Raw genomic sequence first — 13850 nt, 5'->3', positions numbered from 1 at the left:
TCTCATTAACAAAGATAAGACTCTACGAGTAAGTATCCCTTTATCATACATAAATGTTATATTGATAAGATATATGGACATATAAATATTCACAATAAAATTATTTAGTTAAATTCTTCAGTTAAAGTATTCATTACTTTTCGACATGGAACTGCTAGTATTCATCGTTTTAATTACGTGTTAGTATATTAAAAATCACAAATTTAAATCATAGTGAATATTTAGGATTAAATTTATTTTGCAGCATTCTTAAAATATTTGTGTCAACTAATTTAAAGTAAACGCTTAAGTATTGTGAAAAAAATAATATTTTTAACATAGAGTATAAAAGATTTTAACTATCGTAATTGTTTTGAAATTATGTTACTGTTACCGTAAGTTGCCAGTGCCAAATTATTTGCAGACACTATTGTTATCCTTATTTTTTCAAAGGGAGTGACAGAGATATATGTTAAGAAGTTAATCTTAACTCCTGATAATCTTTTAACGTAATCTAACAAATAACGTATTAATAAAATTGGTGTGTCAGTATGTAGTATCGAAAAAAACATTTCATACATAAATATTTGCGTCGCTGATAACAAAAAAACAATTTTTAAAATGTTTGTGTATCTGTATGTCTGTCCACAAGGACGCGTTTGTCTTAATTCTGCGCACGCGAAGTCGAGGGCGAACGATAGTCAAATGAAATTGCTGTGAGGCTATGATTATCAAATTCACAATTAGTATTTCAGTTCTTCAACCGTTTTTTACTGTTCTATGTTTCAATTTAGAAACAATGTTTGGCTTATAAGTGAAAACGACTACATTATTAATAAAAATATTTATAACTTCATCCATACAGTGTGCTTTGGTAATACCATCCCGGTGATTCCGGGTGACAACAGCCATTACATCGAAGGTGTCAGCCGCTACATTTGGATGCCTGACAGTGAAGACGTACCCCACCTCGTAGACTTACAAGAGGAACCCGATTTAGAATTATTAACGGCTAGAGACAACAATCCCAATCAATACTGGCTTTATACCAGGTCTATATAACTTTTAATTCTGAGATGTTAGATGGAAAATATATTTTATTTTAAAATCCTAGAGAATTAATGTATCTTATTCTCGTCTCGTAGGTCTTAATTGAAATGGTAAGAGAATCTAAATAAAAAGTAGTATGACCTATTTTGAAGGAATCGTGCACTATATAGGTCACGTACATCATCTTAAGTTAATTAATAAAACTTTATTACTTTTTTTAATGTTTAACAATAGAGACGTAGAAAGTCTTAACCTTCTCTTAATCTCATTTCCGTACTACGAATTTTAAAATAACAATGGCCAGAATTAAAGTATTTCATTTATTTCAGATCCAACCCTGACACTGCACAAATAATCTCTTATGATGATAATGAGTCCATTTCCAATTCGAGTTACAATGGAAGCAAGCCTTTAAAAGTTATAGTACATGGTTGGAATAACGATGGTAATGCAAACGTGAATAGGATGGTGAAAACTGCTATCCTCGAAACACTAGACGCAAATGTTATCGTAGTGGACTGGAAGCGTTTAGCTAGCTCTAATTACGTATCAGCGTCAAATGGTATCCTAGATGTGGGCGAGAATCTTGGTCATTTCTTGACATGGTTGATTGAGAGTACAGGTGGAGAATGGAACCAAGTACACCTGATCGGCTTCAGCTTGGGTGCCCACGCTGTTGGTATAGCTGGTCGCACGACCGGCGGAAAACTAGCAAGAGTAACAGGTAAATGTTCAGGCATGATTTTGTATCGACAAAACGCTGTGCTACTGCGTGTGCGTAACCATTTTATGCCTGCACCGGACAATAATTTTCGAATAATCAATAGAATACTTTGTTCTAAATTTAATAAATACAGAAAAATCATATGCCAATGCTGTAGACAAAAGCAGTATATAAAATTCTTCTCACATCTCTCTTCAGTCAATCTATGTCTTCAAAATTTTGACTTTTAGTAGTAATCCAAATCTTAATTTCCAGCTCTAGACCCCGCAGGTCCACTATGGGTAGGAAATCCTCATGCATTGAACACCAGTTCTGCACATTATGTTGAAGCTATTCACACGGACGGTGGTTTCCTGGGCATGTCTGAAGCTCTAGCTCACGGTGATTTCTTCCCCAATAGTGGCAAGCATCCGCAGCCGGGATGTTGGATCAGCACTTGTTCTCACAGTCGCTCCTACAGACTCTTCGCCTCCAGTATATACACAGACCATTTCTCAGCGAAACGATGCAAAGATATCAATGAAGCGCATAATAACCAATGCACCGGTAGTGTATTCAATATGGGCAACTGTGATATCACTAAACAAGGGTAAACATTATTTGCTGTATTCTTTACCGTGAATTTCCACTGCCAAAAAAACTTATACAAAAACCTAATGTAATTCAATTTGAATCTCTCTTTATTGTCACTTGTGAAAAACAAAAATATCGTTAAGTATAACACATAAAGTAAAATTATTAAAATAAATTAATTTGTTATTTTTTTTTCAGATCTGGAATATACGGCTTGAGCACAGAACAAAAATGGCCTTTCTGAAAACCGCAACTTATTACACGATTTTTATCTTAAAACGTACTAATTAATCCATTATTTATCGTATTGTAAATAAAATCATCTGAACTAGACTTATACAGTGGTTTTTGTTATTTATTTCATATAATCGACTTAATGTTAAAGGATATAGAATTGTTGCTATGGCCCTTATATACTTCTCTGCGCAAACGTTTTTAAATCGACTTAAATCGTTTTTGAACAGGCGTTTTACATTAAAATAGTTTTTAGATTACATAGTACAAAATTAATTTATGATATAAATAAAAATCAGTTTTCGTATGTTTGTTCGCTATGTGTTTTTAAATTGTTTCACATTTTTGGTATACTCATATTCCGAGACTTTTGTACTACGTAATTCTGGTTGAGATAAAACACTTAAAAATATTCTTTCATATAATTTAACACGTTAGCCGCCAGAACGATTTTTCGAAAAACGAAAAAAATTGACCCGCTGTTTATAAGCTTTATGGGGCCTTGCGGGTCACGCTGTATACAACAATTCGATTAAAAAGCGGCCGACAAGCCACAGCAAGGTGTTGAATGGAAGTATGGCTTGTCGGACACATAGTCCGTCACGGCCAGATTGAAACATTACGTTGTCGGACATATAGTCCGACATGACAGTTAACGTGTTAATTCAAATATTTACGGCCTTCGGAATCTCTTTCAGTCTATTAGTTTGTATACATACGTATAAAAACGAAGTGCAACAATATGGGCAGACTGTGAAAATCCTTAATTCACAGTGTAAGTGGGAATAGCATAGATAAAGTTATAATAGCAAAATGTCTAATAAATACATATAGACGAACAAGGGTATTTGACCCGGTGGGCATTAGTAAAACTATTATAAATTATGACTGCTCACTAGCGCCCCACTGTCAACGTCAGGAAATTGTCACAAACTTTTCGTACTATATCTGCCATGTATTATATTATTTTTAGGCCATTTTCTATAACAATGAAGGTTTAAGATATTTTGTGACAGGACTATCGCGATAGCGGAGCCTCAGACCAACAGACAGATAACTGTCATTGACTAAGTCGCGTTAAAATGCGTTTAAATAGACCAATGCATTTCCTCATCTATTCATACGGCAACGCTTTTAAAACGAAAAACTTTTTTATCGCATAGTGTTGCATCTTGAACACTGTGCAAAGGAAACAAAAGTGATTTTAAAGCGTTAATCGCTTGAGAACCATCACCGAGTTTAACCTAAATCTAAAAAGAATGCGCCCGTGCGAATTCGGGCTAATACTTGATTGATTAAATTTTCCAATGTTTAACATTATTACAGTTTATCATATCTGTTATAATTTTAATCGAAATAATTATCATTGTAAAAAAATTACCCCCAAAATAAATGAGTAACCTTATTCTTATCTTGCCTTCAATTAATCGGATTAAATTTATAGTATCTTTTTTAAAATATGATAAGGTAGCAAACGAGCAGGTGTGGTCAGGTGGTCCTGAATTCGCTAAAAAACCACTTGCATGTGCATTGCCTACCTGTTACAGACAGAGGTGGGGACGCACAGAAAGAGGACACTTTCCCTCCTTATGCCGCCTCTTTGCTGTCAAAATCACTACCCCTTCATGGGAACCTTATAACAACAACTTACCTTATAAGAACAGAATAGGAAGGGTAAGGGATTAGAATTAGGACTCCAGCACGCACATTCATTAGACGAAACGGTGAATTGCTTCAACTTCACGCCCATCTTGGCCTTGAAAGTTTGCTTTAAAAAAAACCCTATGTACTCGTATGTCAATTTTACATTACGAGTAAATTACAAATTTGAACTGGCTAGCAAACCGTATCGTACCGTAGAATTCTGCTGCCTTTACTCTGGTAGAACATGTTGGGTACATGTTCTACTTTTCAGATCATACTTTTCATTGTTTCACAAAACATGGAGGCAATATTAATATAAATGGCCCGCGGTTAAATTCCACGGCTTACAATATTTTGTTTGAAGTAATATTTAGTTGAAATTAATATTTATTCTTGCATTTGACTACTATATTGCATTTATAAGATTTATCACCTATTTAACATTGTCTTAGAATTTAACTAATACGAAAAATTATGTATGGTTTTCGCAAATTTACTAAACAAACATTGTACATTGCCAGTCTAATTAATTTGATTGATGTAATCTTTTTAGTCGGATAAGATTCACGCTATTACATGAATATCAGCAGATAAAAGTTCAATAAATACCCCACCTGTTCATCGATACCAAAATCAAAGCGCCTCTAACCATGATACTATTAATTCCTTTCCTTTCTATTCTAGCATGTAAGTGTTCATGATTTTTTTTTAAATTTCCTTAACCGTTATTAATGAAATTGTAATTTGCCTACAATTTTCATTTTTTTATTAGTAGTGGCTCATTTTCGATATTCGACTTAAAAATAGCTTTATACACTTCTTCTTCGCATTTACTGCGTCAAAATGCACGTTCATCTGTTTATGCAATTTCCCTAAAAAGCGGTAAAAAGTTATCGCTTCTACATAGATCTAATGATTTTAGTGGCCGCGGGTAACGGTGTGCCGTTAGTCCCTGGAGACAACAGTCACTATGTTGAGGGTCAAAGTCGCTACATCTGGATGCCGGACGGCGATGGCAACCCGATTTTGGTGGATCTCCACGAGCCCGTCGATGAAGAATTCTTAAACACCAGAAATGGCGCTAACAACCAGTACTGGCTTTTCACCAGGCAAGTTCATAAATTCGAAAATTACTATGATAATATGGAGCAGATGAAGAACGGAATCCTATCGAATAACACTCAAAATAGCATAACAGGAACATTTTTTCGTTAATGTTATTAGCAAAAATATGTAAATTGTTTATTCTTTAGGTTTATTAATACCTAGATACCTATTCCAGATCCAACCCTACCAACCGCCAAGTGTTAGTGCACGGAAACATAAACTCTGTGCGTAACTCAAACTACAGATCTGGCAGGCCGCTTAAAGTTATCGTTCACGGATGGAACAACAATGGGAACACCGCCATGAACCCTACCATAACAGCTGCGTTTCTCGCGGTACAAGACGCCAACGTCATTGTCGTAGATTGGAACAGAGTCGCTAACAGCAATTACAATACCGCGGTCCGTGGTGTTCCAAGTGTGGGGCAACACTTGGGCAACTTCTTAGTGTGGCTTATCAACTCGGCCGGTGGGAACTGGAATAATGTCCATTTGGTTGGCTTCAGCTTGGGCGCTCACGTCGTCGGTAACGCCGGCCGCACCGCTGGTGGTCGCCCCGCTCGTATTACTGGTCAGTACATATTGTTTTTTTTTGACATTGCAACAACTTACGCCCGTAACCGCAAGCACAGAACTCACAACTCTTTTGCGTCTCCTACATTTAAAAATACATTTCTTATATTGGTGTAACAAAAATCCTTAAATTTTCGTATTAATTACATTATTAATAGTGACAATTATAAGAATAACTGAGAATTTGATAAAAATTGATTCACCAATAACGATACGTACCGAATAATAATAAATAATTACATTAAAATGGAAGCTATCACTTATGTAGGGCATTCATTCCTTATTCTTGTCTTTAGGACTGGACCCCGCCGGCCCGCAGTGGGGAGGAAACTCAAACGCCCTCAACCGTAACTCTGGACGATATGTAGAGTGCATCCACACAGACGGCCGCCTACTCGGTATTATGGACGCTATCGGCGACGCAAACTTCTACCCCAACGGCGGCAGGAACCCACAGCCAGGATGTGGCACCAGTCTCTGCTCACACGGGCGAGCCACCGACCTCTTCGCTTCCAGTGTTCGCACCAATCATTTTGTCGGCAGACAGTGCAGGAACATTCACGAGGCTGAACTGTCTAATTGCAACGGTAACACTCTCAACATGGGCAACGCTATTATCAACAAACGAGGGTAAGCTGTCTGTGTATAAAATGTTTATCATGTTTGAATTGACATAATTCAATCGACACCCAAATTAAAAATGCACAGTAAATAGTATCCAACAAACTACATGTAATTCGATCTCTGATCGAGATCTGACCAGATGATGCCTTGTCCGCGATACAGAAATTGTGAAATTAGCATTTGTTTCTGAACTAAACTTGGACGACTTCAACTAAGGTGTAAAGCTTAGATTATTGCCTCTCAAAACTGGTGGTAGTTCCATGCGGGCGATTCGAAGAGAGAAATCACTGTTCTTGTAACCTATACCAGTAGATTCTATTTACTTCTTTATTTTCATTTCCAGCTCCGGAATATACGGTCTTCGCACCAGGAATTCTTGGCCGTTTTAAACGGAATATACAAATAAATGCACATTAAAAAAATACAAAAATGGTTTTAATTTAATAAAACGCCTTCGAATATTTTTACTGTAGATGGTTTACGATATATGAGGAGGTTGACGATATTTGGGAAAGGCCATGGCTCCCTAGGGAAGGAGTTAACTCGGCGACAGCCGCTAACATTTATCCCCGATTAACGTTTTATCCAAAAATCAATTTTTTTGGACTGACTTAAGAATCGATAATAAGAGTGAATTGTTGTTTTATTCACAAAAATTCTTTATTTATATAAAAAAATTACAATTAATTATTTTAAATCCAGGTGGCACACTATGTCAGAAAGACAAAAAATGGGCTACAGCGATTTAACAAAATCAAGTTTAGGAAATTAATTTGTCCGCTGATTTGCTTATGTATGTACAAATTTTACTTCTGGAATATTCACTTGAAATCGAATCGATTTTGATCTATATCTTTTGACGCTAACATTTATCTTGTGGTCATCTTAACCTAAAATTAGAAATGAATATAAGTTTATTATACATATATAAAAATATTTAATTATAAATGTAATTATAATTTTTATTACCGATTTCCTTTTAATCAATGATCTTACAAATGGAGCAAATAATTGATGATCGCTTTGAATTCTTGGATATTTTCTGAAGCTTAATAGACTCGCAACAATCACAGTCACTGTACAACCAAATGCTGTGAACCATAAGTATGAGATGCGATACAGATAAGACACCTCCCTGGAATAAAATATACAAGTAATATCTTACTAAATTCTAATTATAAATGCGAATCTTTGGATGGATGGATGTTTGTTTGAAGATATCTCGTGAACGGCTGCATTGATATCGCTGAAATTAGGCATAGATGTAAAACATAGTTTGGAAGAACACATAGCCTACTAAGTCTTTTTTCCATTCCGCACGGATGGAGTCGCGAGCTACAGCTAGTAAACAATAAAATTACTTACACCTCTTGTACATCCGGTGAAATTGTACTTCCAAAACTATAGGTGCAGTTATGTAAAAACCTTTGTTTCTCTTCAAATCTAAGGAATCCTTTCGCTTGCGCCACCTGCGAGTGAGCGGCGACCCACCACGCTGACATCAAACCCACTGCACCACCACTTAATGCACTCTGATGGAATATAAAACATTAGTTCAATTCGTTGAAATCAAATAAAGTAATAATTGAAACGATTATCTTTACCATTTCTTAATAAAGTAAAACTTGTTAACGGAACTAGATATGAAAGAGAAATATTTGAGATAATAAGATCAGTATTGTTCGTAATAAAAACTTACTGTAGAATCAATGAAGGGTAAAAATATTCCCATAGAAAATATTCCTGCAAGCGGTCCCATAGATGCAGATGACAAACTCATCGTCAATTGCAAAACTGATCCAAGTTTTTCTACCACAAACACTAAACCTAAAAGAAATTATAAATCAACATCCCAGGACAAGAAAACAAAGAAGCTAGGCGTTATATAAAAGTTTTCAGATATCTTGGCGGCTCTTAAATTCGCGGGAGTCGCTGCGCAGAACAAAAATGTTAGGTGTAACAGGATGCGGGGCAGAGCTCTGTGAAACTGGAGATCACCTTGGGCCGCCAAGATTTTTGCAAAGAGTTATAGCTACATAAAAATGGGACTTACCCACGCATATGACGCCCAGTACAACGACAACAGTCCTTACTAGTACCTGAGTTTCCTTATCACTCAATGGTCTAAAGAAAGGCTTCCAAAAATCTTCCAAAACTACCGCAGACATTGAGTTAAGACCGGTTGAAAGAGAACTTAAAATGAACATCCAAATTAAAATTATACAAAATAAAAAAACTTGCAAACTTAAATGAAAAAAGAAAGATGAATAAATGGCTCTTGATTAGTAAAGAAATTCAATACTATATGAATAAGGTAATTAACAAAATGTAGACTTTTTTTTAATTTTAATTACCTAAGTGCAGCACTAAATACACCAGCTACGAACAAACCCGGCAAGCCATTCCAGTCACCCAGTATGTCCATTACCAACAAGGGGAGTAACTGATCTTTTGCAAGCACCAACTTTGAGTTTACTGGATCACAATCGTGGTATCTAGCAAATGCTAATAAACCACTATATCCACATATAAATACAACTAATAGCACGCCACCTAAAAATCCCCAAACGGCCCTGGAACAAACACACAAATTAGACTTAACGATTAAGTTAAAAATAACCTTAAAATATTCTTAAGTAAAAATAAAAGCAAAAAAAAAATCAATGCGTCACCTTTTGGATGATTTTAATTCTTTTAATGCCAAAAATCTTTGCGTCATTGACTGATTCACAGCAATAAGACCGACCCAATAGAATGTTGAGCCGATTGACACAGACAATATTGAATGTCTCTCAGTTAGATCCCAACTTAAACTAAAATTTAAATAAAATAATGAAAAAACTTCCTGCAATTTAAGTAAAGGCATCATAACATTATAATGCAATTATAATTTTATCAGACTTGAATTCAAAACCTTTACAACATTATTCACTACATATTGAGGAAAAACAACAAAAAAAATTACACTGGAAATTCTATCCTATCACTGTTCCAATTCTTCATTATAACTTCTTCCAAACCACCAACTATGATAGTTCCTTTTATTATAATTAACACCATTGCTCCGATCATTACTACAGTTTGAATGACATCCGTCCATACTACAGCTCGTAAACCTCCCTGCAAATACAACTCTTTAATACAAACATACACTTATTTAGTTATATGTCCATTCTTTAATATCACAACTTACCAATGATGTATAAAATATGCACACAACACAAACGATCGGTGTAACTATGTGTATATTTACTCCAGTAACTAAAACAAAGATCATTCAAATTTGTGTAACATTAATACTAATAATATAAACTTATATAAAAACGGCTAAACAGTCACGTATATTTGTCCCGTGGCGGCACCGATTAGTTTCGAGCCCATCGGGGGCCCTATCTTCGGGCCCATCGGGGGTTTCATCACGGTGAGTGGGACTGCTATTTTTTTCGCGGACGCGGCCCGACGCTCACTGAGCGACGCTCGGTTCGAAACTAGTGCCGCCAGTTTAGCCGTTTTTATATAAGTTTATTATAATGACTAACGAAAGTTTGAATAATTTAAGACAATTTATGTGAAAACTTTGGTTATTCGCCCTTAAAAATAGAAAAATACCTTGATTGAAGGCTAATGCTGGGACGTATATAACAATAGGTAGCCAGGCCATCTGCAAAACATATATACTATGTAATTTATGAATTTCATAACTTCACTAAAAGGTAAAGTCATAAGCTCTAAATGCAATAAATAATTACCAAGTAAACGCTGAATAAAACAGATCCAAATAACCTCGTTCGTTTGTCGTACCGGAGCTCTAAATACTGCAGGCAACAATTAATATTTTAACAAACTTCGAAACGCACTGACTGACGTTACGAGGTGTAACGTAACATTCATGCAATCAGTACGTGTTACAGGGAAACAAGCGAGAAACGAACGACTTGATGTGAATGTTACACTTCGTAACATTACACCTTGTAACGTCCGTCAGTACTCAGCTTTATATTATTTATAAACGTTGTAAATGATTTTTTCATTTACTACTTCGGAAGAAATGTTATTAAACACAGCACAGTAAAAAAATATAAAACTTAAGAAAGTACGAACCTCATAGGCAGAAGTCAATTGTAGCTCGTGGAATACTGGTATAAACGTTTGAGATATTATGATCGACATCATTATAGCCCCGATAAAAGAAAATATGTACGAAGTTCCATAAATATAGAGTTCGGTGGGTGTGCCCAAGAGTGATATACCTGAAATGAAACTAAAGAGAAACTTAATATAGATATATACAAAAAAATAACATAAGATAAAGTGTTGCCTAAATATTGGATTATGTATTTATTGTTCAATGGAAAAGTATTATAGTTTTTTTTAAAAGGTATAAATTATAAGAATTCCGGTAACTCAAGTTAATACTTACGTAGCCACTAAAGAGAAGCAAATTGGTATCAATTTCATATTCCTACCGCCCATCAAATAATCTTGAGTTGAATTCTGTTTCTTGAAAAATCCAAAATAAATGCCAATCCCAACACATATCGACAACATTGCTACAAACACGGAGTAATCTAACCACGAAAACTTTTGTTGATATGATAATCGAACGGTTGACACATTAAATTTCTCCATTTTGAATAAATTTTACAATACAATACAATAAAAATTGTCTAAATAATTTACAATATAAAAGTTAAATATAAGGTGTTACAAACGTTACTCCTGACCCTCAAGACTTCAATAAGAGCAGAGCAACACTTGCAAGGGCAATTTTTCAATTGCCCCACGTTATTTTCCTACGCAAATACAGACTGGGGCTATTTCTGACTCGCGTTTTATTGATGATTTCCTTTCGGAACTTTAAATAGACCTTTAACCAATTTTATCTGGTTCTTCTGTCTAGTTTTACACAGACCTAACTGTAGCATTCGTTGTGCTATATTTGGCTCGTTCACGTACCGACACGTGTTGCCGGCTCAAAGGTCTGACATCGACTCACGTCCCCTCTCTCCGGCATGTACTTATGGCGTGTACGCTCGAGACAAACAACACTACGTTTATGCATACACTACATCCCTTCCTTTTTTTAATATATTTAATCTTGCTAAGTATAGGTACTTGTATTCTAAAACTATCAATTAATAGAATACAAGTATACATAAAATTCGATTTTCTAAGTTTCTCTACACTTCTACATGTATATCCATTTTGTAAGTTTAATAAACTTAGATTCAATAACAATAAATATAAATTCACTTAATAATTATTTTCACAACAACTGCATAGATATTTGTTACCATCCTATACTTATCTTCCATGTTTCCATTATTTCTTCCTTCTATATGCTCTACTTCCTTCCATTTGTTATTTAGAACGCGCCAGTGTCCCTCAATTCTTTTTAAATAAACTTATTTTCGTCTTGACATTTGTCACGTTAAAATATTCCAAACTTCAATATCGCCATCAATACCACCTGTCTCTACGGTATGGGAAGCAGGATTTTAATTGACGTTTACTTTGTTATCTTTGTGTAAATTATTAATGTCGAAGCCAAATATTTTGCTAAAAAGATATGTTTAATAATTAACAGTACTTAAAAGTACTTAACAGTTTGAATGTATCCTAGGCGTGATAATTTATGCTAGTAGTAACAATAAATTTTACTCTCTACTATGAATGTTATGCACTGTAGACACAGTACTAGTTGGTTGGAACACCAAAAGATGTAACTGATTGTGTGACCATTTAACTTGTTTAGTTTTTAATTTCCAGATGTAACTGTGCCCGCGACTTCGCTCGTACGAAATACTAACTTGGATAGCATTTCAATCACTTAGGCTAATCACTTAATATTATTAAGTTTTATACTGAAACATATTAAACCCACAAAAACTCGCACAAACTTCACATATTCCAATACATCAAAATCAGTCCATGACAATGGTCCCAGGCTCCCGTCCATCAATGTACCAAACCTAAGCTCAGATAGACAGACAGATGAAGGCACCCTCGCATCAATAAGAATGTTCTATCCCTATATTATGGAATAGTCAATGATAATTTTATTTTCTAATACATAACCTGAAAATGACTAACTTACTATGTTAACAATTTAATGTTTCTTCTCCTTCATAGATGTTACATTTTCTATTGAATGAAGGTTTCAAAAGTCAAGACTTATACCTTTTTTATATTTAATTACCAAATTTATTTCCCAGCTTATTTGAGATCTTTCAACCCACAACACAGAGTCACTAACGGTATTTAATTATGTTGAACTTTATATTTAACTTGATGGACAATATTTAAATGCCACTATAAGTTTTCAATTTATCAGATGTTCAACTATATCTATATGTAACAATGAATTGCTAATGACTACTCTGAACATAGTAAAAGTCTTTTTCAATATAAGCGTAACATAAATAAACATAAAGAGACAAACTCTTTGTCCCTTCTTTTCACAGGTTAGCAAATGAACTTGTCATTGCCGTTTATTTTCTAATGTTATTTACAATCAAACAGGTAGCTATTTCTGTATGAAAATAATTAAGTTACTTGTAGAACTAAGGGATAGCATTTTATTCCGCAATCGTTTTTTATTCAGCTTATAATAATCCAAATGGAATGCCATTTAAAAGTAAAATTATATATTATGTCAACAAGATCTCTTTGATTTTAAACACACTTTTAGGCGGTGTGCTAAAGTCGTTTAAATAAGTCGATAGTGCGATTTTGGTTCAATATTTCATAAATCGGTATTTCTACTCCCTAAATTGAGTTTAAAGCCGTTAAAACTTAATTCAAGTTGACTCACCAATTTTTTGTGGGTTATTGATAACAAAATCCAGCTTCAACATACCCCGACTGCGACTAGTGTGTCCTCAGCGAGGAGTTGCCTAAACAGCGACTTTTACAATGAATTCCTCCATGACTTGGTCCAATAATTATGCTATAAATAAAGCTATTTCAGAAAGAAAACATTAACCTTTATTTATTCTATTTTACGGCAAATGTAGCATGTCATTATCAAAGAAAAACACGTTTCCGTTCTTATTTTTACCAAATTAGAGCAATAAAATCAATTTCAGATGTATTTTAAATACAGAGTCATCTATCGCCGGAAGCGGAAACTACTTATATGTTTCACAATTATTGAATCGAAATTTGTTTAGTGCACAGTACATCACGAGATTTGAACTTACATATACTCGTAGTTAATAGTATCTCTGGAAACTTCACCAATCCAGCATTAGCCACGGATTCGTTAATAAAGCCAACTATGATGACTTTAGTAACTGGCAATATAATATTAGAAATTGCGTTATACATATTGTAAATATTCA

The 13850-nt window shown here is 34.6% G+C and overlaps 3 protein-coding genes across 3 annotated transcripts; 2 read left to right on the top strand and 1 right to left on the bottom strand.

Moving 5' to 3' along the window:
• Positions 1 to 127: 127 nt before the first annotated feature.
• LOC106124889 (pancreatic triacylglycerol lipase-like) lies at positions 128 to 2604 on the top strand. The gene is made up of 5 exons (XM_013321900.1): positions 128 to 179; positions 845 to 1031; positions 1359 to 1753; positions 2009 to 2342; positions 2525 to 2604. Exons 1-5 carry the CDS (start codon positions 146 to 148, stop codon positions 2568 to 2570), a joined length of 996 nt encoding a protein of 331 aa, XP_013177354.1. The 5' UTR covers positions 128 to 145; the 3' UTR covers positions 2571 to 2604.
• Positions 2605 to 4845: 2241 nt separating this feature from the next.
• Positions 4846 to 6920, top strand: LOC106124711 (lipase member H-A-like). The gene is made up of 5 exons (XM_013321631.1): positions 4846 to 4891; positions 5127 to 5313; positions 5487 to 5881; positions 6180 to 6513; positions 6851 to 6920. The coding sequence occupies exons 1-5, from the start codon at positions 4855 to 4857 to the stop codon at positions 6894 to 6896; spliced, it is 999 nt and encodes a 332-aa protein (XP_013177085.1). The 5' UTR covers positions 4846 to 4854; the 3' UTR covers positions 6897 to 6920.
• Positions 6921 to 7216: 296 nt separating this feature from the next.
• LOC106123885 (sodium-coupled monocarboxylate transporter 1) lies at positions 7217 to 11136 on the bottom strand. Its single transcript, XM_013320296.1, has 13 exons — positions 10928 to 11136; positions 10609 to 10768; positions 10257 to 10322; positions 10117 to 10168; positions 9701 to 9768; positions 9473 to 9627; positions 9180 to 9320; positions 8862 to 9080; positions 8561 to 8700; positions 8207 to 8334; positions 7873 to 8039; positions 7477 to 7642; positions 7217 to 7397 (listed from the first exon to the last, which is right to left on the bottom strand). The coding sequence occupies exons 1-13, from the start codon at positions 11134 to 11136 to the stop codon at positions 7377 to 7379; spliced, it is 1692 nt and encodes a 563-aa protein (XP_013175750.1). The 3' UTR covers positions 7217 to 7376.
• Positions 11137 to 13850: the final 2714 nt, after the last annotated feature.

The sequence above is a fragment of the Papilio xuthus genome, unplaced genomic scaffold (genome assembly GCF_000836235.2).
Source record: "Papilio xuthus unplaced genomic scaffold, Pxut_1.1 DF825946.1, whole genome shotgun sequence".
Taxonomy (NCBI): Eukaryota; Metazoa; Arthropoda; class Insecta; order Lepidoptera; family Papilionidae; genus Papilio; species Papilio xuthus.
This window is presented reverse-complemented; position numbering and strand designations above follow the sequence as displayed.

Bases quoted from the DNA above. Each gene is read 5' to 3' on its own strand.
- LOC106124889 (XM_013321900.1), top strand. From the start codon at position 146: ATGGAACTGCTAGTATTCATCGTTTTAATTACGT. The intron at 1,754-2,008 runs GTAAATGTTCAG...CTTAATTTCCAG, and splicing joins AAAACTAGCAAGAGTAACAG to CTCTAGACCCCGCAGGTCCA. The intron at 2,343-2,524 runs GTAAACATTATT...TTTTTTTTTCAG, and splicing joins TGTGATATCACTAAACAAGG to ATCTGGAATATACGGCTTGA.
- LOC106124711 (XM_013321631.1), top strand. From the start codon at position 4,855: ATGATACTATTAATTCCTTTCCTTTCTATTCTAGCAT. The intron at 5,882-6,179 runs GTCAGTACATAT...TCTTGTCTTTAG, and splicing joins TCGCCCCGCTCGTATTACTG to GACTGGACCCCGCCGGCCCG. The intron at 6,514-6,850 runs GTAAGCTGTCTG...TTTCATTTCCAG, and splicing joins GCTATTATCAACAAACGAGG to CTCCGGAATATACGGTCTTC.
- LOC106123885 (XM_013320296.1), bottom strand. From the start codon at position 11,136: ATGGAGAAATTTAATGTGTCAACCGTTCGATTATCATATCAACAAAAG. The intron at 10,169-10,256 runs GTAATTATTTAT...TATGTTTTGCAG, and splicing joins TTTTATTCAGCGTTTACTTG to ATGGCCTGGCTACCTATTGT. The intron at 9,321-9,472 runs GTAATTTTTTTT...TTTAAATTTTAG, and splicing joins GATAGGATAGAATTTCCAGT to TTTAAGTTGGGATCTAACTG.